Source organism: Erinaceus europaeus, chromosome 3, assembly GCF_950295315.1.
Source record: "Erinaceus europaeus chromosome 3, mEriEur2.1, whole genome shotgun sequence".
Taxonomy (NCBI): Eukaryota; Metazoa; Chordata; class Mammalia; order Eulipotyphla; family Erinaceidae; genus Erinaceus; species Erinaceus europaeus.
Genome location: NC_080164.1, coordinates 75,169,412 through 75,192,065, shown reverse-complemented (window position 1 = coordinate 75,192,065; position 22,654 = coordinate 75,169,412). Strand labels below are relative to the sequence as shown.

The 22,654-nt window shown below is 42.9% G+C and overlaps 1 protein-coding gene across 1 annotated transcript in view; it reads left to right on the top strand.

Annotated features, from left to right (window-relative positions):
* SLC4A5 (solute carrier family 4 member 5) overlaps nucleotides 1–22,654 on the top strand; it is a 110,187-nt gene that overhangs the window by 52,171 nt on the left and 35,362 nt on the right. The window contains exons 5-13 of the mRNA XM_060187548.1: nucleotides 8,491–8,651; nucleotides 9,482–9,637; nucleotides 11,247–11,342; nucleotides 13,210–13,265; nucleotides 17,784–17,941; nucleotides 18,370–18,457; nucleotides 19,705–19,859; nucleotides 20,243–20,434; nucleotides 21,992–22,166. Of these exons, the coding sequence (XP_060043531.1) occupies nucleotides 8,491–8,651; nucleotides 9,482–9,637; nucleotides 11,247–11,342; nucleotides 13,210–13,265; nucleotides 17,784–17,941; nucleotides 18,370–18,457; nucleotides 19,705–19,859; nucleotides 20,243–20,434; nucleotides 21,992–22,166 (1,237 nt within the window). The remainder of the gene's footprint in view (nucleotides 1–8,490; nucleotides 8,652–9,481; nucleotides 9,638–11,246; nucleotides 11,343–13,209; nucleotides 13,266–17,783; nucleotides 17,942–18,369; nucleotides 18,458–19,704; nucleotides 19,860–20,242; nucleotides 20,435–21,991; nucleotides 22,167–22,654) is intronic.

Genomic DNA, 22,654 nt, shown 5'->3' with positions numbered 1-22,654 from the left:
AAAAAACTGATTGCTATAGAACTTTGGTTCTCCATGTCTAAAGATTCAAGGTACAAGTGAGCTCAAGTTCTTTCTTTCTTTTTTAATCTTTATTTATTAGATAGAGACAGCCAGAAATGGAGAGGGAAGGGGGTGACAGGGAGAGAGACAGACACCTGCAGCCCTACTTCACTACTCCTGAAGTTTTCCCCCTGCAAGTGTTGACCAGGGGCTCGAACTTGGGTCCTTGCACACTGTAGCATGTGCACTCAACCAGGTGCACCACCACCTGGCCCCTCAAGTGAGCTCAATTTCTAGCAGTGGCAATTACAAACACGTAATTACATTTCAGGTTTCAGAATTGCTGTTTCAACATCTGGCTTCCCAAATGGTTTCAAGAAGAAACTGGAGAGGTGTCATTAGTGACATTTGTCTAGTGTCTTGACATTTTTTGAAATCAGTTCTTAGGAAAATTGATAGCAGAGGTCTAGTTCTGTCTTTGTCCTGAACTTGATAGCAGTTAGTTGTGCTTTTCTACAGAACGTGCTCAGGTAGGTGAGGTGACACCCTCAACTGTTGGTGCATAGCGCTCGTGTTTTGTGGTTGCCTAATATGGTATAAATAGCTGAAGCACTGGGAGGTGGAGAGGAACAAGTGTTCTTACTATCTGAAATCAATAGAAGACATTTCAAAGAGGAGGTGTGTTCTCCCATTCTGTCAGGTGGAGTTGCATTTATACAGGCAGAAAACTGAAGACTAATATATTATGAGAGAAAATTGCCTGGGAACATCCGTGTTAGCATCACAGCTGTTACCAAGTTTAGGATAAAGACAGAACTAGACCTCTGCTATCCATCAATTTTCCCCTAAGGACTTAATTTCAAAAAATGTCCGGTACTAAACAACTTCACTAGGGACACCTCTCTAGTTCCTTCTTGAAACCATTTGGGAATCCAGATGTTGAAACAACAAGTCTGAAACCTGAAATGTTATTATGTGTCAACATGAGAACATACTTTTTCTTCTTTTTATTTTTATTTTTTTCCTCCAGGGTTATTGCTGGGCTCAGTGCCTGCACCATGAATCCACCGCTCCTGGAGGCCATTTTTTCCCCTTTTTGTTGCCCTAGTTGTTGCAGCCTCGTTGCGGTTATTATTGCCATTGTTGACATTGCTTTGTTGTTGGATAGAACAGAGAGAAATGGAGAGAGGAGGGGAAGACAGAGAGAGAGGGGAGAGAAAGATAGACACCTGCAGACCTGCTTCACCGCCCGTGAAGCGACTCCCCTGCAGGTGGGGAGCCGGGGGCTCAAACCGGGATCCTTACTCCGGTCCCTGCGCTTTGCGCCACGTGCGCTTAACCCACTGCGCCACCGTCCGACTCCCTTTCTCTTCTTTTTATTGAGGGGGTTAATGCTTGGCAGTGCCTTCATTGACACGTGTACAATGTATGTATATATGCTTTTTATTTATAAAAAGGAAACAGTGACAAAAACCATAGGATAAGAGGGGTACAACTCCACACAGTTCCCACCACCAGAACTCCGTATCCCCTCCCCTCCCCTAATAGCTTTCCTATTCTTTATCCCTCGGGAGCATGGACCAAGGGACATTATGTGTACAATCCCATTATATACTAGACCTCCGAAATTTTTCCTTCTCTTCCTCCTCCTCCCTCCTCAGAGTCTTTTGCTTTGGTGTGATATGCCATGTCCAGTCCATGTTTGACTTTGTGTTCTCTCTCCTTGTCCTTAGTCCCACTAATAAGTGAGATCATTTGGTATTAGTGACAACATAATTTTATTTTTATTTTTTATATTTATTTATTTATTTATTTTTCCTTTTGTAGCCCTTGTTTTTTGTTGTTGTTGTTGTCGTAGTTAGAGGACAGAGAGAAATGTTGTCATTGTTAGAGGACAGAGAGAAATGGAGAGAGGAGAGGAAGACAGAGAGGGGAGAGAAAGGACAGATACCCACAGACCTGCTTCACCGCCTGTGAAGCGACTCCCCTGCAGGTGGGAAGCCGGGGGCTCGAACCAGGATCCTTAGATCGGTTCTTGCGCTTTGCGCCATGTGTGCTTAACTGGCTATGCTACTGCCGGACTCCCGACAACATAATTTATGTTGTGTATTTTTCAGAAGAAAAAAGGCACAATCTGATTTATTGAATAGTGGAAAGACTCTCAGGGAGAAAAATGAGCCTCTTCTTAAAACATTTGGGCTTATTCTTAGAACTCTTCTTGGTGAACCATTATGTTAATATATATCTTAAGAAAGACATTTTATTGGTGCCATACGGGGCTGGATCAGTCATAATTATTGAAATAGTCCTTCAGGCAGATTTTCCTGTTTAAAAAAATTGATCACAACTTGGTGGGACTCCAAAGCAAGTGTCTGTGTGGTCTCTGTTCCAGATTTTGTATATATCAGTGGAAGTATGACTTGGCATAACCTTTCTGGAGAACAATTTGGTGATTTTTGTCATGCAAAACTACAGGCAAGAACCTCACTTTTTAAATTTTAATTTAATTTAATTTTTTTATTTAAGAAAGGATTAATTAACAAAACCATAGGGTAGGAGGGGTACAATTCCACACAATTCCCACCACCCAATCTCCTTTTCCCACCCCCTCCCCTGATAGCTTTCCCAAGGAACCTCACTTTTAAGAGATCACCCTGAAAATTACTAACCGCGCATCAAGGAGTTTTAAACTTGTTTATAGCTAAAAAATAATAATAATAATTAGAGCCCTGGTGGTGGCTCAGTGGTAGAGCAAATGCCTTGCATGTGTGAAGCTGTTGTGATCCCTGACACCATATGAGTGAACAACAAAGACAAAAACCAAGCTGAATTTCCTGTATGGTGGAACAGTATTTTGGTTTCTCTCTTTCTGCCTTTCTCATAGAGAAAAATAAAAATTGGGCTAGAGAGGGAGGTGGCTCATATATAGACTATGTCTCACATATGTGATGTCCTGGGTTCAATTCCTGGTGCTTAAGTAAAAAAAAAAAAAGAGTAATTAGAAATCGTTTAGATGTTTAAGTGAAAATTGTTCTCATTAGTCATGGAACATCATTCATTGAATGATACTTAGGAGCTTTTTAAAGAAATTATATGAATATTTATAGAGATCAGAGTTTGTCCTATGGTGTTTTTAACACAAAAATCTGCAGTGACAGTCACTGAAGTGTTTGTCATGAACCATGGTGCCTTCTGGTAGGAGAATGTTTCTTCTTTTCTTTTTAACTGTTTCAAAAAATATAGAAGAACATTCTTAAATTTTAAGTGAATAGCTAATGCTAATAGAGTGTGCATGATGTTGCTCTAACTGCCACATCCTCTTATTACTCTTTTAAAAAAATGATCGGGAGTCGGGTGGTAAGGCAGGTCTGCAAGTGTCTATCTTTCTCCTTCTCTGTCTTCCCCTCCTGTCTCCATTTCTCTCTGTCCTATCTAACAACAATGACATCAACAACAATAATAACCACAACAACAATTAAAAACAACAACAAGGGCAACAAAAAGGAAAATAAATAAAAAATTATCTTTATTTATTTGTTGGATAGAGACAGCCAGGAATCAAGAGGGAAGGGGGTGACAGAGGAGAGAGAGACACCTGCAGCCCCGATTCATCATTCGCAAAGCTTTTCCCCTATAGGTGGGGACCAGGGGCTCAAACCCAGGTCCTTGAGTATTATAACATGTACGCTTAACCAGGTGCACCGCCACCCAGCCCTCCTCTTATTCCTCTTGAGGACAACAAAGATGAGGAGAAACGGAGTCACTTGCCCACATTCACCAGCTAGTAAATGATTGGGTCCTGGTTGTCTTGTTCCACAGGCCATGCTCTCACTATACTAAGTAACCCAAGTGGAGTGAATGTTGCTTCAGTCCTTGCCCTATCAACATGTCCTCTGTTTTCTTCAGAAGTAACCAATGCTAAGTATTTGATAGACATTCCTCAAAAACTTCAGCTGAACAATTTTTTTTTTTAGACACAGCCTCCTCCTTCCTCTTCCTCCTCCTCTTTCTCTCCTCCTTCTTTTAGAAATTGGGACCTCATGGTTCACCTCATCAGTTAGCGTAGGCCAGTCTCATACCTTCTACCTGTGAGGGGTATTCTGCAGCACAACTATATGGAGGGGATGTGAGCATGTGCCTACTGAAAACAGCTTTCCACTTCTTCACCCTAGTGGACAAAACTATCAGAGGCATCCTGGTGTGTATGTTCCAGGGTACAGATATGTAGTAATATTTTTGTGGTGATTTTCCTAGAAATGGAACTGTGGGGTTAAAAGACATGCAAACTACATGTTAAAGAGGCTACTCAATTCCCCACACAAAGAAGTCTGTTCCATTCCACTATGACATACATGTGTGCACACACACAGTACATACATGCACACAGTATATCCACACATGAAATATACATGTCATGCATTCATTTATATACGCATAAAGTATATGTACTATTTGTGTCGCCTTTCCTCATGTTTTACTGATCTAAGAAACTTTTGCCCAGACATGAAGAGTGCTGCTTCATGTGTAGCAATTTAGATGTCCTCGATAACAGTGAAGCTGTCCATTTCTTATGTTGATTGGTCATTCTCATTTCTTGACAGAATTGTCCACTTTTCAATGGAGTAATTTGAGTTTTCCTTATTGATGTGAATAAGCTTTGTTATGCTATAAATATCAGTTCTCTGATGCCCTGTTTATTGCACATATTTTCTTAGTAAGTTGCATTCCTTTGAGTTTTATGTATAATTTGGTTATGCAGGAATGTTATTTTATTTTAATATAATAATATATGTCCATTTCTTCTCCTCCTCCTTCTCTTCATCTTATTCAGTAGGACAGGAAGAAATTAAGAGGGGGAGGGGAAAACAGGGAAAAAGACAGAGAGATACCTGAGGCACTTGTTTCACTGCTCATGAAGAGTCCTGCCCATGGAGAGCGCGTACTGGAACCTGTGTCTGCACATGGTAACCTGTGAATGTAAACAGGTGTGTCACCACCCAGCCCTCTTTTTTTCTTTATGGCTTTATATTTTTTATAGGAAAACGTTCTCCAAGTCAAGAATATAAGAATACTCTCCTAGGTCCTCTTTCATTACTTTATTTTTTCCTTTATATTAGTGATTGAACAGAGTTTTACAAAATTTTAAGATTTCATTGGTATGGGCAAGCATAGATAGCATAATGGTTATACAAGGACACTCTCATGCCTGGGGCTCCAAAGTCCCAGGTTCAGTTTCCTGCAATGCCATAAGCCAGAGCTGAGCAGTGGTCTGGTAAAAAAAAAAAATTGATATAATTTCATACCCATACACGATAAGTGTATGTTTTAACACCCTTTACCAAAGTTCTGTGATTCCCCCATGCCCCACTCTATAGCTACCACAGTTCTCACAAATCCTAGAGATGATTTGTCTTTTTAAAAATTTTTTCCAAGTCATTTATTTTAATCATCTATAGTCCACATGTGAGAAAAATAATTCAGTAGTTATCTTTTACCTCTTTACTTATTTTGCCTAGCATAATCACTGAGTTTCATCTATTTTGTTCCAAATGAAACAATCTGATCTTTTTTGATTGGATTGCAGAGTGGTTATTCCACTGAATTCCTAGATGCTCACTGAGTATACAAAGTATTTTAAAATTTAACTACTTTATTTCTGGCAAAATATTTAACAACTCCTCCTTCTCTTCCTCCACCTCCTTCTTCCCCTGTACCACTACTTCTACCTCCTCCTCCTCCTTTACTGCCATCTCTTCCTCCTCCTTCTTCACCTCTACCATCACCACCACCACCCACCTCCTCTCTCCCTCCTCCTTCTCTGGAGAATAAACCCAGGATCTTGTGAATGCATGATACCACTACTGAGTGGCTTTCCTGGGTTGGTTTTTTTCTATTCTTCATGTTTGGGGAATTGGGGCATGGAAAGCAGAAAGAGAAAGAGGGAGAGGGGGAGAGAGGGGGGAGAGGGGGAGGAAGAGGAAGAGAGAGTGTTGGGTGGTGGTGCACTGGGTTAAGCGCACATAGTACAAAGTGCAAGGAACTGTGCAAGGATCCTGGTTCAAGCACCTGGCTCCTCACCTGCAGGGGGGGTTATTTCACAAGCAGTGAAGTAGGTCTACAGGTGTCTTCTCTCTTTATCTTGTCTTTATTTCCCTTCTCAATTTCTCTGTCTTATCCAATAAAGAGAGAGACAGTGAGAAATCATAACACCATTCCACCATTAGAGTTTCTCACTGGGCTGTCCATGATAATCTCATGTGGTGCTGGGACTCTAATCCAACACAGTGCACATGGTAAGGCAAGCTTTCTCCTTGCCTCCCTTTTCATATGTACCAGTATTTGGCACTGGGAACATTCTCATAGTTTTATAACTCCATCTCCAGAACTATTTCTTCTTGTGAAACCGAAACTCTGTTCCCATTAAACTATAACTTCATCTCATCCCTAGATTCCTCAGCCACTGGTAACCATTATTTATTTATTTTTTTAACTTTATCTCTTTAATTTGATAAGACAGAGAGGGAATTTAGAGGGAAGGGGGTAGAGAGGGAGAGAGACATAGAGATATCTGCATTAGTGCTTTACCACTTGTGAAGCTCTCCCCATGCAGATGGGGTCTGGGGGCTTGAACCTGGGCCCTTGCACATGGTGACATGCACTTAAACAGGTACGCCCCCACAACCATTCTCCTACTTTCCATATCTATGAATTTGATTATTCTAGGTCCCTCATATAAGTGGAATTATGTAGTGTTTTTGTGATGACTTATTTTACTTAGTTGTAACATCTTCAGGCATCATCCATATTGTAGCATGTGTCAGAATGTCTTTCTTTCAAAAGGTCAATAATAGTTTATAACTGAATGTTTGTGTTTAGACTTTAATCCATCATGTTTGATGATAAGTAGGGATTTAGCTTTTTTCTACTATCACTTTTTTGAGAAAATGCTGATTTATGGGATTGTTGCTATCACAAGGATACATTCCTACATTTCCTTATTGGTTACCTTTTAAACAACTCCTCCCTCAAAATGCCATGAGGTCCAGGTCTATTCCTGAACTATTGTTTCATTGATTCTTTTGTTTCTGTCTGGACTGGAAGCACACAATTTTAATTCCCTCAGGTTTGGGGCACGGTTTTGTATTTGCTAAAAGTATGTCCTACCCCTGTTCTTTTTTAAACATTTCCTAAACATTCTCAGATATTATTTTTTCAGAAGGACCTTGGAATTAAATAGTCAGGGCCTAAGAACACTTTGTTGGGGTTTAGAGTGGATTAGCTTGAAACTACAACTAATTGGAGGTTCACATTTCACAAAGCTGAATGAGTAGGTCTCCAACTGAGGCCTTGTTCCCTTGGCTACTCCAAGGCGTTGGCATGCCAGTGCTGCCCTCTGCAGGTAGGTACAGAGTAGTGCTGTGCTGTCTGGTTTTCCAAGGCCTTTCTACTCTGACCCCAACTAAGACTTTATGAAAGGACAAATCCTCATACGTTCTTGGTTCAATTTCCTTGCTCCCCAGATGACATTGGAAAGTAACTCCAAAGAGCGAGACATATGCAACCCTTGGCAATAGAACCATGGGGAAATACTGTGTCATGGAATACTTCCAGAGCTCCCAACAAACAGAACCCACTAAGGCAGACACTGATACAAGTGTGAGCAGTCATGGGCAACCAGGTCGACAATTAAAATCAAAAGGCTTTAGGGGCTGCTCAGTGGCACACTTGATTAAGCACACACATTACCATACTCAAGGTTCAAGCCCCTGCTCCCCACCTGCAGGGGGGCCACCTCATAAGCAGTGAAGCTGGTCTGCAGGTGTCTGTCTTTCTCTCCATTTTTTTTTTAAACCAGAACACTGCTTAGATCTGGTTTATGGTGGTGTGGGAGATTGAACCTGGGACTTTGAGCCTCAGACATGAGAGTCTCTTTACATAAATATTATGCTATCTACCCACACTCTTCTCTCTCCATCTTTATCTTCATCTCCCCTCTTGCCTTTTCTGTTCAATCAAATAAAATAGAACAAAAAAAAAAAAAGGGAAAAAATAGCCAGCTGGAGCAATGGATTTGTCATGTAGACATCGAGCCCCAGGATTGAACCTGGGACTTTGGAGCCTCAGACAAGAGAGTCTCTTTGCATAACTATCATGCTATCTATTCCCACCCATTGCTTTCCCATTTTTAGAGTATTTCCAAAAAGAACTCTCATGCTCATTTGTAGTCATCATTTGGATGCTTCTTAGTCCTGAGCATCACAGTGCTTGGAGGAGTGGAAACAGTGTGTGTGTGTGTGTGTGTGTGTGTGTGTGTGTAGTGTGTGTGTAGTGGGGTCCCCAAGAGATCCTCTTCCTGTGAGTTTAGAACCACCATACAACACTCATAATGCATAATGTGAATATAGGCCAACATCTCTCTCAGAGACCCAAGCTGGGCTTCCTCTTCCTGAAGCCCTTGACCATGCTTAGCCCCATCCTTTCTCCTTCCAGGTGGATAAAGTTTGAAGAAAAGGTTGAGGAAGGAGGGGAGCGCTGGAGCAAGCCCCATGTGTCCACACTGTCCCTGCACAGCCTTTTCGAGCTCCGGACCTGCCTGCAGACGGGCACAGTGTTGCTGGATTTGGACAGCGGATCCTTACCACAGATTATAGGTGACACAGGGCCTAATGAGGACCCACGGATTTAGGGGTTGGAGGTCTGGAGGGACTTCTTAGCCTGGTCAAAGATAACCTCTGGCTTGTCAACTCATTTTTTTTTTTTTTTTTGTCAGAGCAAGTGAATCCTCATTTGTCTTTAGGACATTAACTCTAATTTTGTGGAGTGGTAAGGAAGGGAAGCTGTTTGCCTCATCAGCTCTGTAGCTATTTGTACATTTTATTTTTTTGAGGACATTCAATTTTGTCAGAAGTATTTTGTCCATGATACTTGTCTGAAAAGAATTCAGGTTCAGACTGAAACTATTTAACACAGTACTCCTATGCTGTTTATGTAATTTTATATTATTATTTCATTTACTTTTGACACTGGTATTGTAGAAGGAGCAGAGAAGTCTACAGCCTACACACCCACAATGTACACAGATGTACACACAGCTTTTTACATGTAAAGAAATGGGCTAGGCCGTGGCACAACTGGTAAGGCACACAATTTACCATGTACAAAGACCTGGCTTACAACTCCCAGTTCCCACCTGCAGAAGGGAAGCTTCACGAGTGCTGAAGCAGGTGTTTTCTTTCTGTCTCTCTCCTTCTGTTCCCCTATTTCTCTCTGTTTCTATCATAATAAAGATTTTAAAGAATGAAAAAAAAAAGCAGTTGGTCATGATTGTTCAATTTCCCATAGTTTGTGGCTATTTCCACACACCCCTGTCACCTTTAGTTCAATTTTAACCCCGCTAATAACAGATGAAACTGAAGATATTCCCTCCTACCCTAAGGCCAGTCTTACCCACACTGATAAATTGTGTTTGTGTTCCACTCAGACGATGTCATTGAGAAACAAATTGAGGATGGGCTCCTGAGGCCAGAGCTCCGGGAGAGGGTCAGCTACGTCCTCCTGAGAAAACACCGTCATCAAACCAAGAAGCCCATCCACCGCTCCTTGGCTGATATTGGGAAGTCAGTCTCCTCCACCTCCAGTGAGTCAACCCATGATCTAGACATTGGGTACTTGAGGGTTAATGTCAGACCTTGCTGCCCTGCTGATTCCACCTTTATGTCTTGACAATTTTGAGACTTCCATGGATTCCCCCAGCCCTCCTCTCTGATAGTCCTATAAGAACACCTAGTCACTCATACCAGAACAGAACCATTCCTAGGAAGAGAGTTGGATAGCAGCCTGGGGTGCACCTGGCAATCACCAAGGGGCATAAAACATCTCTTAATGCCTATGTTCCACCCCATAGAATGGGTTTTAATTGATCAGGGCTTATGGCCTAGGAACAGGGACATTTTCATGTACATATAAACTTGCCAAATATTGGTAGGATGGAAGGGGCTTAAATGTGTCTCACTGAGGCCTCAAGAAATGCCAAGAGCTTTTAGAAAAAATAGTGTAGTAGCTGTTACCTGTCTATCCTTTGTGACAGGACCTTTGGCAAAAGTGAAATTTTTTTCATGTGTTATATGTTGTATTGAAATATATATATATATATATACATAGTTGAAACAGAATCAGTGAATTGAGGTGGTAGAAAGGGCTGAGCTCATCCCAATGGGCCAAGGCTTATATACCTGGAAGCTGGCATTATTTTGATCAGTAGAGCCTAGGATCCCTATGCCCTGTCTCAAACTTGAAGTCCTCCCATTTTAACACTCCAGAGTCAAGATGCCCAGACCTAGTCTCTCTAGATCTGTCAGATAAATAAAACAATCAAATAAAGTTGACAGAGTTGTTAAATGAAGAATCTTGAGGAATCTCTTTAAATGAACAGTTCAGGAATGAAAAATGTTTAACAGATTGTATTAATAGTAGGTGAACAACCCATCCTGACCATTTTCTGGTGCTGCTGAGCATTCCATGTGAATTAACTCATTCCATCAATCACTGTGCTTGTCATTTCCATTTCATAGATGAATCACCCAAGACACAGAGAGGTTATTTAAGGTCATGCAGTCAGTAAGTGGCAAATCATAGATGAATCTAGTCAGTTTGCACTTCCTGGCACCTATTTAATCAACTGTATCTTTTTTTTTTTTTAATGTGGTACTGGGGAATGAACCAAGGCTTCAGGGCTTTGCACATGTGTGGCAACACTGATGAGTGTCTTCCCTGGCCCAAATATTCATAATTTATTGAGGGAGGGAGGGAGAGAAAAGGAAAGAGAGAGGGGAGGTGGGGGAGAGACTGCAGCACTACCCCAATCTTCATGAAGCTTCCTTGATGGTCTCCATGGTACTCTCATGTAACAGGACTTGAACCCAGGACCAGATACCTAGCAAGACATATACTCCACTGAGTGAGCCATCCTCTGGCCTTATATCTTATATTTAATAGTCCCTTGAATGTGGCTGTTGCTTTGATTAGCAGAACCTTGAATCACCATATCAAATGTTTCTCTGTAATCTTGTTTTTATTACTAACTTGCTTCAAAAGCAATGTAAAACAATCCTGTTTTTCTGAACTGCCTTGCAGTTCAGCTTTAAGGTTTACATGAAATGACTATAAATTTATACTGATGCTGTGCCAATTGGAACAACCATACTACAGCAAAGCTGCTGAAGTCAAATCCCTTCTGTCCCGCCCAGATCGAGGCCCTGCCCGGAGTCCTGCTGCCGGCTCCAGTCTACACCACTCCACTGAGGACCTGAGGATGCGGCAGAGTGCCAACTACGGGCGGTTACGTGAGTGTGTTAGCTGCTGCTGCAGGACAGCTTCATTCTGGTTGCGGCACTTGTGAATTATCAGCTTTCATAGGTTTTCATAGGTGAAGCCGATAAAAACCCAGGACCAGCTTAGAATCCTCAGATCAGGCCTTAGGAGAAATTTAACTTTTACCTTAAACCAGGTTTGTGCTCAGGAGGAAAGCAAGACAAAGACAAGACTCTGAGAAAAGTCTAGCAAAAGAGACTTCTGGATGGAAATAAATGTGTGTGTGTGTGTGTGTGTGTGTGTGTGTGTGGCCTGCGGGGAAGGGCAGGGAGGGGCGGGGAGGGAGTGGAGCGGAGCTCTGGAAGTGAGTGGATGCCATAGACCATGGTAAGTCAAGGAACAGGGGGCTGGGTGGTACTGCACTTGGTTGAGCGCATGTGTTATAATGCACAAGGACCCAGGTTTGAGCCCCTAGTCTCCACCTGCAGGGAGAAAGCTTTGCAAGTGGTGAAGTAGTGTTGCAGGTGTCTCTGTCTCTCTCCCTCTCCAACTCCCCCTTCCCTCTCAGTTTCTGTCTTTAACCAATAAATAAATAAAGATAATCAAAAATTCTAAAAAAAAAAAAAGAAAGAAAGTCAAGGAACAATAGGCCTGAGAGGGTCTGCTGGATTTGGCTGCTGGTGAGGAATGAGAGCTGACTTCCTCCTGTCCTAACTGAGGAAGGGGCCACTGGGAGGTTTAAGCAATTTACATCATAGGGAGTCTGACTTTCTTCCTTCTGCAAGTCCGACTTCCTAGCTGTCTTTAGACATGCATGGCTCATGGAAAATGGCCCTGAAAGTGGTCTTCTCTCCCTCCCTCCCTCCCTCCCTCCCTCTCTCTCCCTCTCTCTCTCTCTCTCTCTCCCCTCCCTCTCTCTCTCTCTCTCTCTCTCTCTCTCCCTCTCTCTCTCTCTCTCTCTCTGCTTCTAGGATTATCACTGGGGTTCAGTACCGGTACTATGAATTCTCCACTCCCAGCAGCCATTCCCCCCTTTTTTTGTTTGTTTTCTTTTCATTTTATTTGATAGGACAGAGAGAAATTGAGAGGGAAGGGGGGATATAGAGAGGAAGAAAGACACCTATAGCCTTGCTTCACCACTTGTGAAGCATCTCCCTTGCAGATGGGGAGCAGGGGGCTCGAATCCAGGTCCTTGTGCACAGTACTATGTGCACTTAACTGGGTGCACCGCTGCCCAGCCCCAAAATGGGTGTTCTCTCTCTGGTGAAGTCCATGTTTAGTGACACCTGGTACCTCATCTGACAATGTATCTCGATAGCCCCTCCCCACCTTCAGAGCCTTCAGACATCTTGGTTCTGCCCATGAAGGAGGAGGAAGACAGAGAGACCAGAGAGCAGCTGGCTGAGGGGCAGGAAGGAAGAAGTGGAACTGGGAGTCCAGCTACTTACTCTTTGGAAAAAGCTGTCAGTGAAGTGAAGAGAGGAGCAGATGCTAACTTGAGCGGGTTCAGGATTAGGGGAGGGAGACTTGCTTTTTAAAAAATATTTATTTATTCCCTTTTGTTGCCCTTGTTGTTTTGTTGTTATTATTGATATCATCATTGTTGGATAGGACAGAGAGAAATGGAGAGAGGTGGGGAAGACAGAGAGGGGGAGAGAAAGACACCTGCAGACCTGCCTCACCACTTGTGAAGCGACTCCCCTGCAGGTGGGGAGCTGGGGGGCTCAAACTGGGATTCTTGCATCGGTCCTTGCGCTTTGTGCCACCTGCGTTTAACCCACTGCACTACCGCCCAGGGGCCTTGCTTTTATGAAGATGGAAGAATCACTTGTAGGGACCAAGAGAAGACCAGTGAAAGCCTGGCTTTTCCTAATGGATCTTCTTTTCCTTCTGTCCTAGGTCATGCCCAGAGCAGAAGCATGAATGACATTTCTCACACCCCAAACACAGACCAGGTAGTAAAGCAAAGTACTTCAGTTGACTACAGTGGAGAGTCAGGGCAGGGAAAGTCTTTGCTGAGGGTGGGGGGACAGGGATCCCCTGTGGGCAGAATCCACTCCTGTGAAGGAGTCAGAATGCCCAGGAAGGACATGGGCAGTGTGGTTGGGGTGGGACATAGGCTGCCTTGGCCACTCTGCCCAGGCTGTCAGTCAGATACTGATGGAATCCCAGGTGTTGTCTCTGTGCTGGAGTTGGTTGAGATGGGGGACAGAGAAGCATGGTTAGATGAGGGGTCAGATATCCCTGAGTATGGAATTTGTTGGGGAAAAGACTAGCACAAAGTTTTATCCCTTCTATGACCTATGGCTACCTTTCAAGATGAAGTGGGCATGGGTATCGACTGAGAAAAGCAATAGGGTCCACAGTGATAATGAATTAACTGAACTATCCAGTAGTGAGTCTTCTCAGTTGTGGCAGGAAGAAGTCTTCTCTCCTCTCCTCCCCCCACCATTTCCATCACCAAAGGTCTGTGTCCCCACCCCACCCCCACAGATAACCACTATAGTTCTTCCACAGTCTTAGATATAGGTTGACTTTTTTTTCCTCACATTTTTAATGTTCATTTCTCTATATTCTGCATATGAGTGGAACCATTCTGTGATTGTCCTTCACCTCTTTACTTGCTTCACTAAGCATAATGTTTTCCAGTTTCATCCACTTTATCTCAAAGGACACAATGTCATCCTTTTTGTTCCTGAATAATACTCCATTGAGTATATGTCCAATAACTTTTTAACCCAGTCATCTGTTGAAGGGCATGTTGGTTGTTTCCAAATTGTTACTTTTCTAAATAAAGCATCTATGAACATGGGGCTGCATAGATCCCTTTGAGTCAGTGTTATTATATCTTTTGGGTATATGCCTAGGAATGGCATTGCTGGTTCATAAGGTATTTCTGTTTGTATTCATTTAAGGATCCTCCATACTGTTCTCCATAATGGCTGTACCAATTTACACTCCCACCAGCAGTGTAGTAGAGTTCCTCTCTCTCCACAGCACCTCTAACATTTCTCTTGTTTTACTGATAGAGCCCATTCTCACAGGTGAAGGTGGAATTTCAGTGTGGTTTTAATTTTCTTTTTCTAATGATGAGTGAATTGGAATATTACCACATATGTCTATAGGATGTGTGTCATTTGCCCATGGGGTGGAGTCTCCAAATAAATCTTTAAAATTAAGGTCCTGGAATGTCTCAGCAATGTATTCTTCTATGTATTTTATAGCTTCAGATCTAATATCCAAATCTTTGATCCATTCTGAATGAATTTTGGTGCATGGTGCTAGGCTATGATCTAGTTTCATTTTTCTACTTGTGGTTGTCCAATTCACCCAATACCACTTGTTAAAGAAACTTTCTTTTCCCCATTGGTAAATTTTGGCCCCTTTATTGTGTATAATGTGCCTATATATGTGTGAGTTTAGTTTTGGGCTCTCTATCCTGTTCCATTGGTCCATATGTCCATTTTTGTCCCAATACCACAGTTTTCACTGCTATTGCTTTGTAATATAAACTGAAGCCAGAAATTGTGATGCCTCTATTTTTCTTCTTTTCCCTTAGAACTTTTGCTATTTGTGGGAGATATATATATATATATATATCCATATAAATTTTTGGATAAGTTGTTTAATTTCCTTGAAATATGTCATTGGGTTTTTTCATAGGGATTGCATTGAATCTGTAGATTGTTTTTGGCAGAATTGCCATTTTAATGATATTTATTCTTCCAATCCATGACCAGGATTTCTATTTCTTTGTCTCTATTTCTTTTAACAATGTCTTACAGTTTTCATTGAAAAAATCCTTCACCTCCTTTGTTATATTTGTTACTAGGTATTTTATCTTTTTGGGTTCAGTTGTAAATTGGATTGCTATCTTCAGTTTCCTTTCCTCTGCTTTGTTCTTGTGGCATTCTTACCACTTTGTCCTTTCCTTCTGTTCCATGGACATGCTTTCTGCTTGATGCTCAAGGGTACACATCTAACAGGGGAGTGTTGGTGGCCCTGGCACATCAGTCCTGCATTGTGGTGAATGCTACCAATAAATCAGCTGACTGCACTGGGGCAGTGAGACATTTTGAATCCTGAAGACTCTTCCCTTTCTCTTGCTTCCTCTCATTACAATAGGGTTCTTGGGGCTATTGTCAGGACAATTATGGAGATTATTTTATTTATTTATTTATTTATTTATTTATTTATATCTACCATTTATTGGATAGAGAGAGGGAAGAGGAGATAAAGATGTAGAGAGACAGAAAGACACTTAACAATACTGTTTCACTGCTTGTGAAGCTTCCCTCTATGGGGGGAGGGGGGACCAGGGGTCTTGAACCCATGTCCTTGTGCATGGTAACATGTGTACTCAACCAGGTATGCTACAACACAGCACTGAAACTTCCATCAGCACAGGGGGGTGGGGTGGGCTTGAAACTGGATATAGCAAATCAGCATCACACTAACCAAATGAGCTATTTTGCTGGCCCTGTAGTTGGAGTTAAACGATCATAAAGGAGAAATCCTGGCTCACATGTCTTTTCTCAAGCTGATGGCTGTCCAGCCCAGTGTGTGGCTGTGAGATGAATCAGGAAACAGCTATGGGCCCATTGGCCAGACCCATACCCACAACTGACCCCTCCCCAGGGACACAAATAATCTATACTTGCCACTGAAATTATGAGAAACAGAGATTCCTTTTTAAAATTTTCATTGATTTAATAATGATTGACAAGACCGTAGGATAAGAGGGGGTACAATTCCACACAATTCCCACCACCAGAGTTCCATGTCCCCTCCCTTCCACTGGAAGCTTTCCTATTCTTTATCCCTCTGGGAGTATGGACCCAGGATCATTATGGGGTACAGAGGTGGGAGGTCTGGCTTCTGTAATTGCTTCTTTGCTGAACATGGGCGTTGGTAGGTTGATCCATACCCCCAGCTTAGAAACCAAGATTTCTGTGTCTGCAGAAAAAAACTTCAGCTAAGGGAGAATTGGCAGCACAATTGTAGGCTCTCCAATATTATCTCCTCTCCTTTCTGTGCTCTTTCAAAGGCTCTTTCAACCTGTATGGATTTCCAGCAGCCCTGTCCTCCCTCTTCATCTTCTCTCTAAGAAAGTGTTTCTGTTCCTCAGCTATCCCCTTGATGCCCTAAGGGAAAGCAATCTAAAATAACAAACACATTGTATGAAGCTAATGATTAAGAAAGGCTCAAAAGAGGACTTAGGAGGGACTGGTATCTTCACCAGGACTTAGTTGGTTCCTGGAGTTAAAACCAACTTTGGTATTGTGAAATGGCGCTAGGTTTCAGGACTAGATGCCAGGACCCCTAGCTCTGTTGAGTCTCAGGGTAGAGATAAAGTCACTACCAATTGTAGTGAGACAAAAGAGATCTGGAGTGACGGGCACACAATGTGCATCTTACAGTGAGATTCTGCCACGTGTTACGTGTGTGAGCAGCTCCCTTCCTCTGTATGTTGGGTATGTGTAGATGAGGCTATGTCAAGTATAAACATTTTAAGAGCAGACATAAACATGTTAAGGGTATATATAAACATCTTAAGGGCATACATAATTGAATAATTCCTCTTCTAGTATGTAAGCCACTCTGTATCACACTTGTTATCTCCAGTTCTGTGGATCATATCAGACTTTATGTTTACTCTACAAATCCTGACCTTACCTCAAGGATGTAAGTATAATTCATGGATATAAGATAAGGCAGTCTTCTCTTAGCTTGGAGGGCGTTTTGACCTTTATCTGTGTTTACCTTGATATGACCAAACATCCCTGGAGGCCAAAGACAGAACTACAGAGAGAAAACAATTTCTGACATGTCTGGTTCTAATGCATAGCTGTTAGTTATAGGTCACATAGCAATCAGACATGTGAATCACAGAGTCCTCAATTTGTTGGGTCTTATCTACAGAATGAGAGAAGGTGTTTGGTTATTTCTTTCTATCTCTCAAGACACGCTAGGATTTTTTTTTTTTTTTTAAATAAAAGTCTGGTACCAACAGCAATCTGAAGGTATTAAGAAAGTGAAAGCTTGGCCAGCATCCTGGTGGCATCTGGAACCTGGTGATTGAAAAGAGAGTTAACATACGAAGCCAAACAATTTGTTGAGCAATCATGGATCCCAAGCTTGGAATAGTGGAGAGGAAGTGTTAGGGAGGTACTCACTGCAAACTCTAGTGTACTTCTGCTTTCAGGTATATATTTTGCAGTAGTTTAAGGATACGTGTGAACATAGAGAATGGGAAAGCTGTCATGGGAGGGGGTGGGTTATGGAGATTGGGTAGTGGGAATTGTGTGGAGTTGTACCCCTCCTACCTTATGTTTTTGTTCATTAATCCTTTCTTAAATAAAAAATTAAAAAAAAAGAATTATCCACTACAAAATTTAAAATAAAAAAAAAGAAAGTGAAAGCTGAACTGTATGCAACTATCTTTGGTTATCTTGTATGCCCTAATCCTCCAGCGGAAAAACAAATTCATGAAGAAGATCCCCAAGGATTCAGAAGCCTCCAATGTGCTCGTGGGAGAGGTGGATTTTCTGGACCAACCATTCATTGCCTTTGTGCGTCTCATCCAGTCAGCCATGCTGGGAGGAGTGACAGAGGTGCCTGTCCCCACCAGGTGAGGGCTCTGGGACCTACCCTCGAAATGCTGGCCTCAGGCCTCTATATCTTTGCAGTCAGACAGCAGTGCTATTACAGATGCCTCTAAAACACAGAAGGGAAATTTGGGGATTGGGTAGGGAGGGAAGTTTGTCTAGGAAGTTTTATAGTGTAAGCATTCATAAAAAAGAAGAATCTCACAGTTGGAAAATCCACTGTTGGGTGGGATTGGGTAAGGATGCGTTAGAGAGAGTTCTTGGGAGTGAAGAAGAAATAATGTCTCTCCAGAGCTATCAATAATATAGAATCCCAAGATCAAAGAGACACATTTATAGTCTCTTAAAGACTTAAGAGTAGACACCACTTAGGACCAGAGAATCCTTCCCCTTCACTGCTTCTATTTTTCCTTCTCCCTTTTTTCCTCCTCCTCTTCCTTCATCTTTGCAGATTTCTGTTCATACTGCTGGGGCCTTCTGGGAGAGCAAAATCCTACAATGAAATTGGTCGTGCCATCGCAACCCTCATGGTAGATGATGTAAGTGCTAAGGGGAAGCATGTCCTTAGTGTCATGGCTCCTACATCAAACAGCATGCCTCTACCCACTCCATGTAAAGGCATGTCTGAGTGTTTGCTGTATGCCACGTCCTGTGCAAACTGCTGAAGATGATGAAAATAAGGGAATGGCACTTCTCTATAGGAGCAGTACACTAGTGGGAGAGATGGACCTAGAGTCTGAAAATAAACAATGTGCTAAGTGCCCAGGCAGGTGGCAAGGCTTCACATGTGAAGGGGTTGTACAGCATGTGAGGGGGTCATTTACATAGAGTAAGGCAGGCATTCCAGGCCATGGTACCTGGTGCAAGGCTTACAGGTGGGGAAGCTGGGGTTGATGCAAGCTCATTGTAAGAGCTCAGTACACAAAGTCCATAGTCAGAGCTGGGGTCACACTTTGTTCTCAGAGTGGTCAGGGCTTAGAGAACTGTAATCATGAGCATAACCTGATCAGATCTGTAAGTCAATAGAAACACTCTGAGGGGCTGGGTGATGGTGTACCTGGTTAAGCACACATAGTACTAAGCACAAGGACCCACATGAGGATCCAGATTTAAGCCCTGTGCTCCCCACCTGCAAGGGGGAATGCTTCACAAGTGGTGAAGCAGGTCTGCAGGTGTCTCTCTTTCTCTCTCCCTCTCTAACCCCCCCCCCCCCTCAATTTCTGTCCTATTCAATAAAATGGGAAAAAGGGCCACCAGGAGTCGTGGATTCACAGTGCCAGCTTTGAGCCCCAGTGATAACCCTGGAGGTAAAAAATAATAAATAGATGCATACACACACACACACACACACACACACACACACACCATACTTCCACTCTGGAGACACTGAACACTGAGGTAGCCTGACCCTCTGTGGATGAAGTGACAAACAGCTGAAGTATTTGAGCTTCTTAGACTGGGCTCTGCATAGGTTTTCTAATTAAGCTGACTCTGCCCAAAGCTGAAAGGGGAAAAGTCAAGCAGCTCAACTATAGAGCTCTGGCTGGAATGTGGAGACCTGGCCTTCAGGTCCAAGCGGGCCACCATCCCTTAAGGTTGGCTGTTTCCCTTTGTGCCTCATCAGCTGCTGGGCTATGTCCTCATTTCAAAACTGGAGAGCAAACTGGACAGCAGGAGCAATTGTTCAAAGTGACTTTCACTTAAATTATGTGTGATATGTTTCCCCAAAAGGGGGAGAGGGAGCACCAGCAAGAGAGCTGACCCTCTCTTCCTCTGCCCTTGTCAGCTCTTCAGTGACGTGGCTTATAAAGCCCGGAATCGGGAAGATCTCATTGCGGGAATCGATGAGTTTCTAGATGAGGTCATTGTGCTTCCTCCTGGAGAATGGGACCCCAATATCCGAATTGAACCCCCCAAGAAGGTGCCCTCTGCTGACAAGAGGTGAGTATGTGAATGGAGGAGTGTAGAGGGGAGGAACTGGTACGGAGGAGATTTCAAGCCTGTTGTCTTCTTGCTTGCTTGGTGTGTGTGTGTGTATGTGTGTGTGTGTGTGTGTGTGTGTGTGTTTGACAGAAAGGTGTCACTATACAGCTCTATACATTATTTCTTTGGTTTCATTTTACTTCCTGAAAAACAGAAGGAAATATATGGAATGTGGGCATCTGTAAGATCTATGACCTGTGGTTCATATTATTCACTTTCCTACATTTTTTCTCTGTATTTTAAGACATTTCCTGATTTCTGTGGAAGGTGTTTTGGGGTCAGTCTTGCAGGAGCTGGATCATTCCCAGCCTCACAGTCCCCTGTTTCATTTCTCCTTGCAGGAAGTCCGTGTTCTCCCTGGCTGAGTTAGGCCAGATGAATGGCTCTGTGGGAGGTGGTGCTGGAGCAGCTGCAGGCAGCGGAGCTGGAGGTGGAGGCAGTGGAGGTGGCCCAACTGGAGGAGGAAGCAGCGGTGATGACAGAGAGATGCCTGCAGTGCATGAAATCGGGGAAGAACTTATCTGGACAGGAAGGTGCCGGCTCTGTGCCTGACTGTGTTGCTAACCATCCTTTAGACTTCTCTCCTTCTAACACACCCTGTAGGAGTCCACCCTGCTCTGTCTACTAGGGGCTGTGAAGTTGGGCCACTCCACTCTTTTCCTTCTGCCTTCAAAGGTCTGTGTAGACCCTGCAGTATTTCCTCCTAAGAGGCAAAGCACGACCCAGCATAGGGTGGAGGAACCCACACATAGCTACAAACACTCTTTGGAACCTGTATTTAGTTTTCTTGGACTGTTGTAACAAAAATCACATAGCAGAAGGCTTAAGCAATAGACACTTTCTCTCTCATACTTTTGCAGCTTAGAAGTCCCAAATCAAGGTATTAGTAGGGCCATGCTTTCTCAGAGACCTTTTTACACCTCTCTGGTTTCTAGTGGTGGCTATGAGACTTGAGGTCTCCTTGGTTTGCAGCTATATGACTTCACTCTCTGCCACTACATCCTGTGCTTCTGTCCCCACATAATGCTTTCCTATTCTAAGGACACTAGCCTGCTGGATTAGTGCTCACACTAATGGTGTTATTTGACATAACTGCACTTAGAAAGACAAGATTTTCAAATAAATCCCACATTCACTGTACTAGAACTAGCATTTCCATACACCCAATTTTTGGGGGGGGAGTAGAAGACACAATTAAATTTATGATTATATCTTTTTTTTTTTTTGGAAAAAATACCTATGCTACATTAAAAATTTTCTTTATATATATATATATATTTAAAGAAAATGAGAAAATTTCCTTACTGTAGGTTTCTTTGCCAGTTCTTGTGATATCACAACTAAATCTGAATTTAGGAAAGAATATGGTCCCATAAAACTATTTGTCCTCCCTCCCATCCTTATCCAGGGAACATTGGCAATTTTCACAGTCATTTTTGTTTGTCACAATTGGGGGGGAGATACTGCTCTCATCTAGTGGGAGTACAGGAAAATCACCTCCAACAAAGAATTTATCAAGTCTGGAATATCAACAGCATAGGGTTGAAAGAACCTGCTTCATGCCAAACATTGCATTAGGAGCTATGAAGTATAGCATCCTGAGTAAAAACTACCCATCAACCTCAGTTGTTCCAGAGAACAAAGAAAAAAGTTATGAGGTTCAGAAGCTGCCCTTGATGGATCATAAGCTGTGTCATAATCTGGGATGTTTCTTGCATCTAACATTGGAAACATTGCATTTGCCAAGCACAGATGTCCTGTGGATGATTGGAGACATGAGGACAGCCTTCTATAGAGCCCGGGATTTCAGTTCCCTGTGGAACATTAAGTCTACCTCACCACTGTTCCTGTCAGGTCTCCCTCTCCTTTCTAGGCTGTCTGTGACCATTCTTTTCCTGTGTGGATGGCATCAAGCACAAACTTTAAGTCTTGTGAGCACTCTCCCCTGGTTTTAAGTATTCTGGTGGAAAGATATCTATCTCTAGTTAAGTTCCCTTTCTTTGCCCAAGACTCTGCAGGCTCCTATAAACAGCCTTGCCCCTGCACTGGTGTTTGTGGTGAGAAAGCAGCCCTGGGCCTGTCTCAAGCAGGTTCTTCGGTGGCCTGTGTTTGGATGTCAAAAGGAAGCTGCCCTGGTTCCCAAGTGACTTCTATGATGGCTTCCACATTCAGTCCATCTCTGCCATCCTATTCATCTACCTCGGCTGTATCACCAATGCAATCACCTTTGGTGGGCTTCTGGGGGATGCCACTGACAATTACCAGGTATGTGGAGCTATGGATGTGAGTGAAAACCTCAGTAAAATTTGATGCCACCCAGGCTGGCAAGAATGCTTGCCTGAGAGGTTGCTCATTTTTTCTGCGACCTATGTTCGAGTCTGGCTCCTACTACCTGGGGGGATACTTCAGTGTTGTGGTGTCCTTCCGCCTCTACCTTTGTCTTTCTGTCTCTGTCTTTGTTTTCAAGCAGTGACAAACAAAATAAAACACCCTCCCTCACCCCAATTTCACTGGGTGGTGGTAGGAGCTTTATCCTCTAACCCCTAATCATAAAACCAAGATTTGGGTTGGCTCTATCATCTAAGTTTCCATCTTTTTTTTTTTAAAGGTCTTTTTAAAGATTATTTATTTATTGGATAGAGACAGCCAGAAATCAAGAAGGGAGGGGTGGTAGAGAGTGAGAAAGATAGACACCTGCAACACTGCTCCACCACTTGCACAGCTTTCCCCCTGCAGGTGGGGACCAGGGATTT